General features: G+C 44.3%; 1 protein-coding gene across 2 annotated transcripts in view; it reads left to right on the top strand.

Annotated features, from left to right (window-relative positions):
- LOC138468205 (calpain-13-like) overlaps positions 1 to 14,702 on the top strand; it is a 606,636-nt gene that overhangs the window by 493,386 nt on the left and 98,548 nt on the right. For both annotated transcript variants that reach the window (XM_069608666.1, XM_069608665.1), the window contains exon 23: positions 8,308 to 8,363. In XM_069608666.1, the coding sequence (XP_069464767.1) occupies positions 8,308 to 8,363 (56 nt within the window). The remainder of the gene's footprint in view (positions 1 to 8,307; positions 8,364 to 14,702) is intronic.

Below are 14,702 nucleotides of genomic sequence, written 5' to 3'. Positions count from 1 at the left end.
AGGGGGAACAGAGGGAGGACAGACAACGATCCTACTAGGTCAGGTGTCATTCAGATCTCGCAAGTGCATAGAAAGGGGAAGGAGGAGAAGTGTGAGGAAGAAAGGGGAGAGGACAGTGCAGGACATGGGGTAAGAAAAAATAAATAAATTAAACAGTAAGTAAAAGTACGGCCAGCTGGTGGCAAGTGCAAGGATAAGTGCCGACACCAGATGTCCAAGTTCTGGTAGTGGGACTGTAGGGATACAGAAACAGTCCCCAAATGCGGGGGTTGCCAGGAGGGCAGAGATGGAGTGCAACTGGCAGGGGAAGGGACCTGGGCCCGAGATCAGAAGGTGCCCAGGTAACCAGTGCAAATTCAGTGTCTGCCAGGAAGTCAGCAAGGGAGAGGGGGAGAAAAAGCAGAAGCAAAGAGAATGGTTTTGAGGTGCTTCGGGAACTGAAGATGATTCTCCTCAAGTTTCAGGGAGGCAGGGATGCTGTTCCTGAGGGAGGCCCCAGCGGAACAAAGAGATCTACCACCAACTTGTTGCTTGGAGAAGTGACTCACACTGAGGGGGTTTGAGGTGTATGAGCGAAGCGCTCAAGAAGGAAAGTATACGGAGGTGTCGTCATGCAGGTCGGCTCAGCGTTACCCTCGTCGGATTCTTAGGTCCTGTGGCGACTTCTGAAGATCCAGTCCCAAAAGCCCTGCTTTTATGCAGAAAACCCCCATTCATTCAGCCTAGCTGTCAATCAACACATGCGGGGAGGCTCACCACTTGGGCCAATCACACCAGAGTGCGACCGGAGTTGGCAAGGCAACTCGGTCCAGGGTGCCTAAACCCCCTCCCACACCCCTGTGGTAACCCAGACAGAATGGCACCACTTTGGAGGGTCTCTGTACAGAGGCCCGCCAAAAGTGGAACAAAGGGCTCGACCCTTGGTTTAGGAGTCACAGAGACGAACACAGACGCCATTTTAAAAACCGAGTTCTGGCAGAAAATACCATCCGATAGACTTATTTAAGATAAGTAGACCGGTGGTACGTTAGAGATTAACGAGAAACAGTATCAATCTCTAACAATGGGAAGAATCCCATAGGGTTATATTCAGGGTCGAATATAACAAGTAGTTTCCACTGCCACCAGCCAAAACTCGACGAGGGGGGACGGGACAGTGCCCCCTCGAATAACAGATCCAGGAGTAATCGAATTACCCCTACTAGTACGTCCACAATAATATGGTTTGTACTCGTTCTGTTAGTAAATTTAGGTCTAGTAAAGCCAATGGTGACTTTACATGCCCGGGGAGACAGTAGTCAGTCCCCGGGTATGGAGTCTATGACGGAGGTCCGCTAGGACGCCCCAGTGTTCCGGCACGTAGGGTGCGGTGTAACACACATAGAAAAACATATGAGACCCTATGGAGTAAAAGACCCCATAGCCCTTAGAACACTTTGACATTCAAAGGAATTACACACATTCATGTCCAAGAGTGGGAGAAAAAGAGTCTCACTCTTGGCAGGATGGAAAAAACAAACTCCAGAAATCCAGAAAAGCTGCTGGGGGACTCACTAGGTTAGGAAATTCAGCCTAAACAGAGAATTCTCCCTAATACCGATGAGGAGAATCACAGTCTTACTCGCATTAAGGCAGAGGTCATTGGCGGCACACCACTCCTGGACAGACAGTCAGAGATGAGTGAAGTGGAGGAGGAGGCCGAGGGTAGCATGAAGATGAGCTGGATGTCATCCACATAGCACTGAAAGTAATATTCTAATAGTGCCCTCTTGACATCTACACAGTGCCAGACCCATTCCTTAGGGGACTCCGGCTCTAGGAAAAAGCCTGGAGCACTATCTCCTGTGGTCTTTGGACATTTGACACCACCTTTGGGATAATTGTCAGATCACACTTCGGAATGAGGGCATCTCACATGCTTTCACGTATGGACATCTACACAATAGGGTGCCAATGTTGGCTAGCTTCCAATCTAAAGTAATTGCAATCAGGAAAGCAGACTTCAATGTGAGCAGCCTAATGTCAATCAAGTCTAAGAGCTCAAATGGAGCCGTATTTAACATGTCCAGATATGACATGATATGGCATTTGTAACGCCCCTATACACAAGTGTTGCAAGGCGCGACGAGTCAAGGAAGGAGGAACAGAGGGAGGACAGAGACTACGATCTTACTAGACCAAGTGACATTGAGATCGCGCAAGTGCAGGGGAGAGTGAGGGGAAAAGTGTCAGGGGAAAGGGAAGGGTGCAGTGCTGTACATGGGATAAAAACAATAACAAGACGTTTGGCCAGCAGCTAGCAGGTGCAAGGGTACGTGCAGACAACAGGTGTCCAAAAGTGCAGGTAGGGGGACTGTAGGGTTACAGCATCAGGGAATGTTCACAGAGTGATCCACTGACAACAAAGAGGCTTTTAAGTCTTTAGGTTCCACATTTTTAGCCATTCTTGCCACCAACTTGTCCCCTTCCACAGCAGATTTCCAAGGTTTTCTGAATGTCTTTATTTCTGCCCATGGCCCCCCTATAAACAACACTGTTAAACCTTTCAGACTCCCTCGTGGAGAAATGTAAGACTATCCAGAACCCACACTATACAGCCAAGTTCTTTTCTTAGACACCATGCCACAAAAGGGACCCAGTGACGGTTGTAAGACTTCAACGTTGAGAACCTTCTGGCTCATAGGACCATCTCTGCTAGTTGGACAGATGGACCCAATCTCTATAGTCCTCTCTGCTCAACTTCCACACTGACCACTGGGTCATTTGTGTTGAACCTTGGTCCTGTGGCCCCTTCCTAATAGACAGCCATTTGTGAATCAGCCACTTTGGTTCCAACTGTAGTTTCAGGAGTGTCAGAACTATGCCTTTTTGGCCAAGGAAATACAATTATTTCTTTGGCCAGATTCTCCCTGACCTTCCTTATAACTCTTGGAATTAGTGACAAGGGGGAAAATGCATAAACCAATGCCTGGGGCCAGTCGGACAGCACTGTGCCCACCCCCCAACCCTGTGGGGTCTGAAACTTTGAGTACAATCGCCAGACCTGCGCATTATGAGGTGTAGCCAATACATCTATCTGGGGTATCCCAGATTTGTGGCATAATTCAGGAAACAATTTGAGAATGCTGTGTCATCTCCCCTGTAATGGGGATCTCCGGCTGTCTTTCTCATTGAAGTGGATGGCTTCTAGTGAGGCTTGTTGCTTTTCAAGCCGATGACCACATTTCATTGCTAGGGACCACAAAGATCACACTCTCGTGGCATCTTGCTGATTTACATCAGACAGGGCTGTTGAATTGTCTGTCTTCACCACTACTGACATATTCTTCACTGACACTCAGAGCTCTGCTGATTGCTTAAAGTTGTTACTTATTGCAAGACTGTTCACGCTCTCCCTAAGATCACTTTTCCAGCTGACACAGAATCTTCCCATAGCTCCCAAAGCAGTGCCGCTGGCATCAGTAGTTAAACAGATTTTCTTGGATGATACCAAACTCACACCTTTCCTGAGATCTGGGAGAAGCCTCGCCACCTGACGCTCCTGCCCAGGGCTCTGTCTATGATATGATAGGTTATTTATAACGCACTTTATACCCAGAGGTTTCTAAGCGCAGACTCTGAGATCGAACCTGTGTTGCTCCGTGTCGTCTTGCTTCCAAGGGGAGCACATTGCCCCTGAGCTATCCTCCTGAGAAAGGGACTCTTGCAAGTCTATTTGAATCTTGCAATATATCTACTGGGATGATGGATCTTAGAAGATGAGCCAGTGACTCTTTAAGAATTTCAGATGGAGCTTTGCCCATGACATGGAATAACAAACACAAATTAAGCCATGGGCCTTAAACTGTCAGCATATCTTTGGTAATTTCTGCTTCTCTCTTGAGCATTCTGTCTAGCAGACTATGTAACTGGATTGCTCGGCCCATAGGAAGATGGACCATCCCCTCCGTCATGCAACATTGTGCCCCTATGTATTGCAGCTACTGCGATGGCACCAACTGAGACTTGGCTAGGTTCACCACAAATACCTGGTATAACCTGTGCAGAGGTCTGAGAGTAGTGGTCCAGTTGCTTAGGTAGCGAGTAACCAGTACCACTTCATACACAGAAATCTACTTCAGAATTAGGTCTGAAACTAGGGGAGCCAGACGTTTGGTGAATAACTTTGAGGCTGTCAGGCCAAATTGTCGACTCTGACCTGGAAATGCTCCTCCTCTATCATAAATGCCAGGAATTGGTGGTGCCTCCTGTAGATGTGTACATGGCAATATGCTTCCTGATGATCCACTGAATCCAACCAGTCCTCTCTCTGTATCTCTGGCATGATCTTCCTGCAGGGTCTCCATCTTGAACCAACCTTCTAACACACATGGGTTCAGAGCTTTCAATCAAAGACCAGCCTGAATTTGTTGCTGGGTTTTGGAAACAGAAATATTATGAAATAACGTCACTGGCCTCTCTAAGCTTTTGGTGCTCTACGTATTGCTCTTTTTAGCAATAGTTCCTTCACAGTGTTCATCGTGGTCTCTCTCTTCATACTGTTCATTGGCATCCAGGACGTGACTAGACCCGAATCCAGGGGCAGAGTTGGGAACTCTATCTGATCTCTTCGGAGTATTGTGCTCCGGGACCGTGCACCTGAGGATGTGCAAGAGGCTGCCACCTGCAGGCGATCTGAGATTGCCAGGATGTCTCACTCCTTGGTGGAGATTTGGGCTTAATCACATCCTGCTGAAACATCTTTTTCTGATCTGGCTCCACTATATTTTTCAGAGTATTTAAAATTCCTCTGGGTCCCGCCCACTGATGATTTATCTGAATGTGGGTAGCTTTAGTTTCTTAACTTGTCCGGATGTTAGTTTGCATAAAACGTTCTCTAGCCCTCCAGGGTATCTCAAAACAACTTACATTCTTTAAAGGGGAGTTTCAAATCTATGCCCCTCTGAGAGCCTTCAATACTCAAATGGGAACATGCCGGGTCAATCCCATAGCCATGGCTGTTCCTCTGATCCCATCATGAAAGAAGTCCAAAATGAACTCCACTTGTTTTTCCATATCTGATGGTGTCTGTGCACAGTAAGGCCTTGCGTCCATGGGTTCTTTAACTTCTTAAATCCTGTGCCAGGACTGGAAACACCGCTGAACTCACAGGGTGCATATACTGGCCTTACCAGACGGTCATTTGTAAGAGGAAACGATACAAACTGGTTAGAATAGGCTTTGGACACCCATGTACATATATGTTGCAGCCAAGGTGCCCTAAAGGGGTCTCCAAGTTTGCCACTCCCACCAATTCCACCATTCATTGTGGCAAAACAGCAAATCAGAATGACCTGGAACCAAAACACTACGCTTCCCATGATTCTTTGTTGTTTACAGCACAGCAGAACGACCTGGAACAAAAAAAGAAAAATACCTCCCATGATTCACTGTGGTTTCCTGGTCATTTCCCGCAAGTTTAACCAAATAACGGGGGCTATCATAAAGAAAGCATATAAAAGGCTACATCCCACTATTACATGTGATTGGCCTTGCCGGGGACAGAAGACACGCACTTTGCTTTCAGCTTCCTCCACATGGTTGGACCACTGCCACAAGTGGTATTCCCCAACTACTCCAGGGGGATCCTGGTTTCGCTCCATACAATTCAAACTTCCTCCATTGACAGTACCTGAAGGAAAAAGGGAAAAAGAGGAAAAGAGAAGGGTTAGTGTAGTGTGATTTTGGTGTGCAACCAGCGATCCCTTGTACGCTGACCTGCTTAGCTGCTACTGACCTATTAAAACTCTGACATAGGCCATGCACGATGTGGATAGGATTTTTCAACTGGAGGAATTTGATTTTTTTTCTTTTGGTCCCCTGTCCATGGTTCACGGTCTGGATTTGATATCACCTTTTAAAATAAATCCCTTATTAAGGCTGCTTGTAATTGCTAAAATAGGACACAAATGTTTTCTGACCATGCCCTGGTTTGACTTTTCCATGATTGACATGAGATCAATCTGAGACCTGATTGATGGGAGACTCAAGTCCCATCTTCTGAAACGCGACAAACTTCAAAGTCGGTTGTTGAGTTCACCTTGAGCTTTCTCTAGCATCGATGCATCTGGCTGCCTGACCTTATTTACTTATTTTATTGATGCCGTACGCAAAACAAAGCCTGGAGGCATAGGGGCGCCAACAAATACAATACAACAAAAAACATAAATTAGCAAAGAATCATGGAAGAGAGATCAAGCTCGAGCAGTCCAGTGGTTTACTCAAATAAAAAGGTTTCTGCTTACAAGATCTCTTTCCATAAACATGCTATAGATGTGTTGCTAATACAAATGAAACTCAGGAGAGTATTTTCCGTCAAGCTCTTGAGGACATTAGGTAACTTGAGAGAATGTATTTTGCTAAGCCTACCAAGAATAATTTCAACACATTTCATACACCACGATTACTTACGATAATAAATAGACGTACAGAGCGAGTGGTACTCTTCTCAAAATACATGCAATTATTTATTGTGGTAAGAATTGGTACTTACCCTTTGGACGAGCTATCTAAAGTATTAAAAAAGTGAAAGAAGACGTCTTCCTCGAGGAGTAATAATTCGTCCTTATCAAAAGATAAATATATTTTGGATATTTTTGATAAAGGGGGACATTTTAAAAATTCTTTGAGCATATGAAACAACCTGTGTTATAATGTCGTAAGTAAGTCTTGTACAACACACCGATGCAGTTGTTGACACACGAAATAATGTATTGCAGTATAAATGGTTCTATCTGAAAATGTCACCAGGAAAAGGTCGCCAGTGAGGAATTTTTTTTTCTCCTTATTCCTAAAACGCAACATATTCTAGGACTGGTGTTATTTACAATTTTAAACTTCAGTTCAAGAATATTTGGAGAAAGTGCTTGATTTCCAGCAGGGTGCAAATATGGTTAAATGTCGCCCCCTGGCGACAACCTTCTCCTTGGCGACAATATCACTGGATACTGTCAAAATATAAATTTTCAAAATCACCATCCTGCTTTAACACTATAACCATTTTCACCCTGATAGGCACCCGTAGCCCGGGAAAATGCTCGGAACGTTAGCTGTATTCACAAAGGAAAGTCCACATTCTCAGCACTTTCATTAGTGTCGGGCGCATCCCTTCCTGGCTCCCTCTTCCCCCTTCCATTTAGCACCCGTGTAGATCCTGTGTAGATCTCTTCACAGGTGCTAATGGTTTGTTTTTTTGATTTTGTAAAATTAAAGTAAAATGTACCTTTATCTCAAAGCCTGTCTCCGCACATTGCCTACAGCCAGGCCCTCTTCAATGTTTATGACATCAGTCATCAACATTGAAAATGGACTTCCTGGCTGAAGTCACTGTGCAGCATCGGGCGGCGAGATAAAGATATGTTTTACTTTCTTTTTACAAAATAAAAAAAAAAACATTATCACCGTGTAGCGATCTACACAGGTGCTAATGGCGATATGCCCCTCGGTGGCTGGGCCCCTCCTGTAGGTAATGCCCCGCTACCCTCGTCAAGGGACCCTCGCCCCCTTAACTTGGGTGGCGGACCGTTACCTACAGGCTGGACCCGCCACCGAGGGGCATATCGCCTCATTATGTACCATTGTTTTCAGAAAAACTAGCCTTCTGTTTGATTTGATAATTTATTTGATTTCTTCATTCGGATTACATTAGCCAACAGCCACTAATTCTGACCTCTGAATTACAACTCAGGCTTCTCAATAGATATGGCATATCCGCAACTTGGTCAGTGCCGATGGTGATTATACTACTCCAGGGTGCTTTACTTTTGACAGTCAGATTTCTTTCAAGGTACTTTTTTAAGCATTGTATATAGCGCAGATATAGTGCAGATATATCTCTAAAGGGCTGTTGGTCACTTTACATGCAGCATGTGTTGTGCAGAAACATTGTCTGCATAAGGTGCTGTCTTTAGAAGAGTTTCTGGGGACTGGGACCAGTTGAGAATGGACCAATGAAACCAGGATGTGATGGGAAGGTGTGGTGGGAATAGGTATTTGGGACACTACTGGTTGCCACACTTCACATATTATAGGTTTGCATTATCTCATACCCATTTACCAGAATCGATCCATTATTTAGAGAAATATAAGCGTCAGCCTCACACACTGCTTCTTCCGGTTCTAAGGCCCTATTGCGGGATTCCTATATCTCAGTGACACAAATCAATCCCTGTTCAATCGAAACAATGACAATGTTTCAGCTCTGATCTTTTTGCATTGATGGAAAGTAAAACCTGCCTACTAAAATGGCCTTTTATTATGTGATTTCAGAATTATTGCGGTTGCTGCCCCGTGAGGAAAATGGAATTTACCTCACTTCAGAACAGGTGAGACATCTTTGAATCTATCAAAGGGCACTTGTTGCCTACCTGTGAACTTCAGCCCTAGTTCGCACTCCAGCTACTCAAAACCTGCTGGACTGCAGTTTAAAAAATGGCTTGTAAGAAACAGTTCCAACCCTCGTTACTCCTACTTCCATGCCAAACCATCACAGCACATTCCAGAATGTCCAATTATGCTGGTTTTGTCCTATGACGTCTCTCCTTACATAGGAAATGTGAACTTATGTATTCTTTCATCTTTATAAAATTACTGAAGCCTGAGCCTTACTGAACGAAAAGCTTTTCCTGTGCCAAGTGGGTTTCAAATCAGAGACCCTACAATAAAAAGTCAAGTAGGAGGTTCATTCGGGTGGGACTATTGCTAGTCAAGTGTTGTCTAGCACTGCCATGAATACTAACACACGTTACAAAGATCTGTAATTTCGCTGCAAGCCGCATAACTCTCTTTAAAGAGTTAATTTTGATATCCCGAAAAATGAAATTTCTAAGCTAAGCCTATTCACCTCTGCCTTTTGCAGCAACTGCATCAAGACACATGTTTTGGTCCTACCAGGAAGGTTTACACTTTTGGAAAAATGTGATAGACTACAACTAGTACTAGAGAGTCAATGACAAATGATAGATTACTTAAGCCAGGCTCTACATTACATAGGTATTCTAAATGTTTAGGGTGACGAATGCAATGATACTGGTAACCGACAGAAACATGTGTAGGGGTGCTTGTGGTCTCGTGCAGAAGGGATGTGACCGAGCGGTTCGGGCTGGAGTGCTCCTTTTGGGATGGGACCTTAGCCTGATATGCATATGGTCTTTCCCTTTTTGTAATGGCTTGGCAGGCACAAATACAGTGGTCTGGAGGGTTGGTTGCCCAGAGCAATGCCAGAGGTTAAGATTAATTTGAAACCTTCCAGCCATCACCTCTTTTGTTTTGCTATTGTCACCCCCGAGTGGGACGCATATACCCAGATGTGTGCTTCCTGTACCTGTACATGCTGGCCTAGGGACCCAAGCTACTCCTCACTGAGGATGCCCAACAAGGCCGAAACATATCTTGTGTTCTCGTGCAGAAAGGATGTGACCAAGCAGTTTGGGCTGGACTGCTCCTTGGGGGAGGGGGGGGTGGCACCAAGCCAGATTTGCATATGGTCTTTCCCCTTTTGCAATGGCTCGCCAGGAGAAAACCGATGGTCCGGAGGATTGCCCAGAGCAATGCCAGAGGTTAACATGTATTTTAAACCTTACAGCCATCACCTCTTTTGTGTTGCTTTTGTCATCCCAATTGGGACAGATATGCCCACACTTGGGTCCCTTGCCTGCTGGGCCTGGGATTGCTTGTGGTTTCATGCAGAAGGGATGTGACCTTGTAGTTTGGGCTGGACTGCTCCTTTGGGGGTGGGAACAAGCAGAGTCATTGATTGTGTTCCTCGGCCTTACAACGGGAAACATTATATATATATATATATATATATATATATATATATATATATATATATATATATATATATACTCTTGTTAACCATGTAAGTGCCAAGGATGAGTATGCTCGTCCATCTTGCACAGACTTGATAAACTGCTATCTGTGGCTTAGCCACTGTGCCAACACACCCTCAGCTTTCTCTTAAAGGCTAGCTCCCCTTTTGTTCTCAACTGCCAAATCTAAGAATCCTGCATGCACAAAAGCACTTGTTGGTAGGTGGATTGTGATGTTGCTGAATCTCGTAGACACTAGAGTGGAAGATGACCCAATGCACCTTTTTTGGTAATTAGTGCCAATTGGAAACCCAAATTGTGGCAGTTGTGCTACAAAATACACAATGACACGTTACATGTGGCATGTGCTTAGACCACCATTCTAAGTGTTGAAGATGTCGATGCAGTTTTTGCACTCCAACCTCTGCAGTGTATTTCCCACCGCAAAAAGAACTTGATTGGAGAACCCTCTGAACAAGGCTGCATGCAAGTAAGGCCTTTGAAACATGTGCCAATGTAGATTAGCACCCTCAATCTATGTGTTCCTGCAAACGATCATACCCAAAGGTTCATCATGCCTCCTGTGATGTTTCTGACACCTCTCAAAAGACCCTCTGAGCTGAACAGGGGCATCACTGGTACCTGATGAGTGTCTGGATGCTGGTAACACTGAGAGGCCTTGATGTGTCATGTCAACATGACTATATGAGGAGGCTTGCATGCCCGCTGCTCTGCCACCGAGGGGAAGGCAAATGCACACGTTCAGCCTGTTAATGTGGATGATGCCTCTTTTCCCATTGGGACAGCAGAGATGAGCTATCAGCTTTGCCCCCGGGTCTTCAGTGGGCCACAGTTCTGAGATGCAGAATCGTGCTGGCTTTGCATTATCCACCAGCAGAGGCATTCTAGCAGGGTGGCGAGGGGGCTGTAGCCCCTGGTCTTTTGGTTGCAGCCCCAGATAGAATCTCAGGAGCTACAGCCAAAAGGCTAGATAGCCCCCAATCCCGACAGTTCCGACATCAGCTTAGCCCCAGATCATTTCCAGACCTAGCAACACCCCTGTCCACCAGGATGTCCACATGGAGGAAATGCACTGTGTAAGCGGGTGTGCCATTGGCTGCAAGACAGATATGCAGCAAACATAATTGCAATCAGTGAGACACACTGGTGGAACCTGCCTACATGACAACGGCTGATGAGGGTGTTGCCACTGTTCAGTTTGTTTGCTGGCAGCTTTCAATTATCGAGGGATCCCAGGGTGTGACTCAATTGATACTCCAATAACTGAATTCATGTGTTCGATCCATGTCAGAATACCAATCGGTCTATGCCTCAAGAAGTTGGGAAACTTCTACCTTTTACATTGCTCTGTTTCTATCCAAGTTTGATGCACGGTGTATGATTGCTGCAAGCAACAGTGTGTTACACTCAATCTGTAGATCCCTATCACATACCGTGGCTGGCATTTCTCCTGGAAACCCATCAGTCCCACTGTTTGCCTGAAACCGAGCGAAAATTCCCTTTATTCCTCGCCCACCGTATGCGGTTCCATGCAGCGCTTGGCTGTTTTGACAAAAGGAGGCCACTATTATGAAGCTTCTTCCCTTAGACTCTCAAACCAGATGAATTGCTTCAGAAAATAACCCAGGTCTGTGCCATCCCCACATACCTAATAGTCTGGCACCAAGACAAGATTTATTTTCAGTGTCTTGGTTTGGTGAATTTATTGTATTTATTTGTTTGCAATGCCCCAAAGCCCGCAGGCATCAGGACGAATAACCCTCGTTCATGAGAAGGTACAATTATGTACGCAATAATTGTGTTTTTAGTGACACAGCCACCAACTAATGTGTTGCAGCCCTCATTTACTCCAGTCCTGTCCCTAACCATCCTTCCAAATAAGTCACTACTTTCACAATACATTGTGTTAAGGTGTGGTACACGCCTCTCACTTTTGTAGCATTCAAGTTGTACAACTCAAATGCCAGGGGTTAGTGACAGTGCCCTCTGGCCCCTACGTTCCATCACACAACAAATACCCCCATGAAATGTTCAATTTACAGAAAGCTATTTCACAAGAAAAACAAAACAAAGGTCTGACAGTGAATTTAAATAGTTAAAATCATGATTTATTGCCAACATCACACTTTTTTATTTACATATAAAATAAGTACGTAAAAAGCAATCAATGGGTCAAGAAGTTGAAATTTAAGTCAAGATAACATATAGTCTTACCATGTTCTGTTCTGTTATGTTACTTGGCATTTATATAGCGCCTTATGTATCATTGGTATGATCTCAAAGCTTTGGTAGGTTGAACGCCCTCGGGAACCACAGTTCAAGTCAGTGGAGAGAAGAAGTGTCTTATGGTGCGTGGGTGCACCGGATATGTGTGCAGCTGGTGTGGTTGGTGCATGATAGCTGCTTCTTAGCGGTAGGTGTGATGCTGCGGAAATCAGTTGAATGTGTTCAGTCTGGAGGGTGGACACCCAGACTGAGTTCTGGCTGCGTTGGGCCTGAGTAGGCGCGTAAATGTCCCTACTTATCCCACAGGAACCCAGAATGTTCCAGGTAGACACCCCACACACATGAGATTGAACTATAATGAATGATATTACCTAGACCGGCGGGTCGACCCTGTTGGTAACGCTCATCACCCAAGTTAAGTACCCATGCTAAGCCATACAATACAGATTGTGTTCCTGATTGGCCAGCGCCCCATTCCAGGGTGCTAATGATTCTCTTCCTTGTTCCATCGTCTCAGGTTGGCTTTTCTGTGCCATTGTCTTTCCTTGCGTCCACAAGGAGTGCTCTAGAACACACTGCTTGACCCCGACCTCCCTCCATTGAATGAATGAATGAATTAATTAATTAATTAATTAATTAATGCACTTTATTTACTTACGTTGTTATTGTGTTTTGTGTTTAATATAATACACATTTAAAGGTTGAAACATGTAACAAAGAGCAATAAAAACATAATAAAAAAGAAATATCAACTTGACAAACTAGACTTTATTTCGACCTATGAAAAACATGCTATATTATAAAAGTCGCAAGCAGAATGAAAGTCAGCAGATGGCGATAAAAACATGCATCAACAATTTAGCACATAAAAGACAATTACACGTCATAAATACAATAAAATCATTGCACTAACAAAAGATAAAATGACCCTCTCAAATCTACTTTTATTTTGATTCTACTTCTAATTGCGTTCCTTGAAAAATATTGCCAGCCCCATGCACCATACCACTGCCCTACCTGGCATCATCATGGGGAGCACGGCAAACCTGCATAGAATTATATGATATTAATAATGGGTCCAATGTAATTTCTCTTAATCATATTTATTTTCTACAAAATAATATAAAGGGTAGCCCAGTCTCTTGCTTGCCTGTGCAAAAGGGGCACATATTGGTTTCCTCGCTGCTCAGTTTTTACCAAACAAGCAAATCAGAAAGTGGCAGACTTTTAGACATCCTTGCAGTGTTAACGGTGCAGATGCTAGTCAAACCACAATACACATGAGCACCTTTTGCTGCTGGAAAGTATGACACCCGCCCTCCAATCCTTCCACCCAGCTCATATTAGAGGTGCTGGAAACTGGAGTTGAGAATGTTGACTTTCTAGGTTTATAGTGACATTTTCGAATGTCACAATTTCGAATGCCTTTTTCGCGAATGAAAAATGCCGGAAAAAAATGTTGAATTTTATTTTTTGATTTTGATTTTTTTAATCGGGGGATCCCCTCAACCCCCTGTTTTTTTGTATTGACCCTTTTCTTTACTAACTAAACCCAAAACAACATATAAAATAAACAAATATATATTCAACATTTGCTTTTTCGACTTTTTTTTTACAAAAAGGCATTCGAAATTGTTCATTCGTAATTTTAACTGGATACCGACTTTCTACACTACTTTTCTCACGAGAACAGAATTGGACCTTGTCGGAGCTCGATGTAAGATAAGAAACGTGCCATTCCATAATGGAATGCCAATTGGCAATTTTATGTGCTCCATATTGGGCTCGATTTTGAGTTTTCAAAAAAACGGGAGTGGAAAGACAATATTCTTGCCTACAATTTCCAGCACCACCATTCTGAGGCGAGTGGATGGATTGGAGGAGACATGTCATGCTTTCCGGCTGCAAAAAACTCATAACATCTTTCGGTGTAGGAGCAACGTGGGGCCCAACCGACACATTTTTAGTTTAACAGAATATGGTGCTTTTAAGAAAAGTGCTGCTCCTCCATGGAACACCACTTGTCTATTGTTGCATGCACCTCAGAATTGGGTATGTGTCTATATGTGTATGTAGATACAGAATATGGAGTAAATAAGAAAAGTGTTGTTTTTTCACAGAATGACACTTCTTATTTTACAAGGAGTTCAGTGCTGAATAAGTTGATAATTAATTGATCAGAATTCTGCTTTTTGCACAATTTCATTATGTTCCTTAATTTCAAGAAACTTGTCTCCAATCAATAATCATATTTTGTGTTGGTCAGCTTCCACTATTGTAGTCAGTGACTTAAAGAACTCCCCACATACATGCCAACATTCTGTGACCAAAAATCTGTAGGAATCTTAAAGTTTCAAAAATAGTCAGGCGAGTAGGTAATGATAGGAATAGGGCGTGTCAGCAGCCCATTGTCTTTGAATGATCCTGCCACCGAGGGTGCATTCAATGACAATGACAATGAGGCGCCTGCCACGCCTTCTGCCACCACGCCAGCTCGCGGGAGCCCTTGAAAGACTCCCCCGAGCTGGCGTGGTGGGGGCTAATGGCGCCTTTTGTCAAAGGCACCCACGGCATAGGGGTGCATTTATCACGCTGCCGTGGGTGACT

The sequence above is a fragment of the Ambystoma mexicanum genome, chromosome 4q, assembly GCF_040938575.1.
Source record: "Ambystoma mexicanum isolate Mex_15411 chromosome 4q, UKY_AmexF1_1, whole genome shotgun sequence".
Lineage (NCBI taxonomy): Eukaryota > Metazoa > Chordata > Amphibia > Caudata > Ambystomatidae > Ambystoma > Ambystoma mexicanum.
This window is presented reverse-complemented; position numbering and strand designations above follow the sequence as displayed.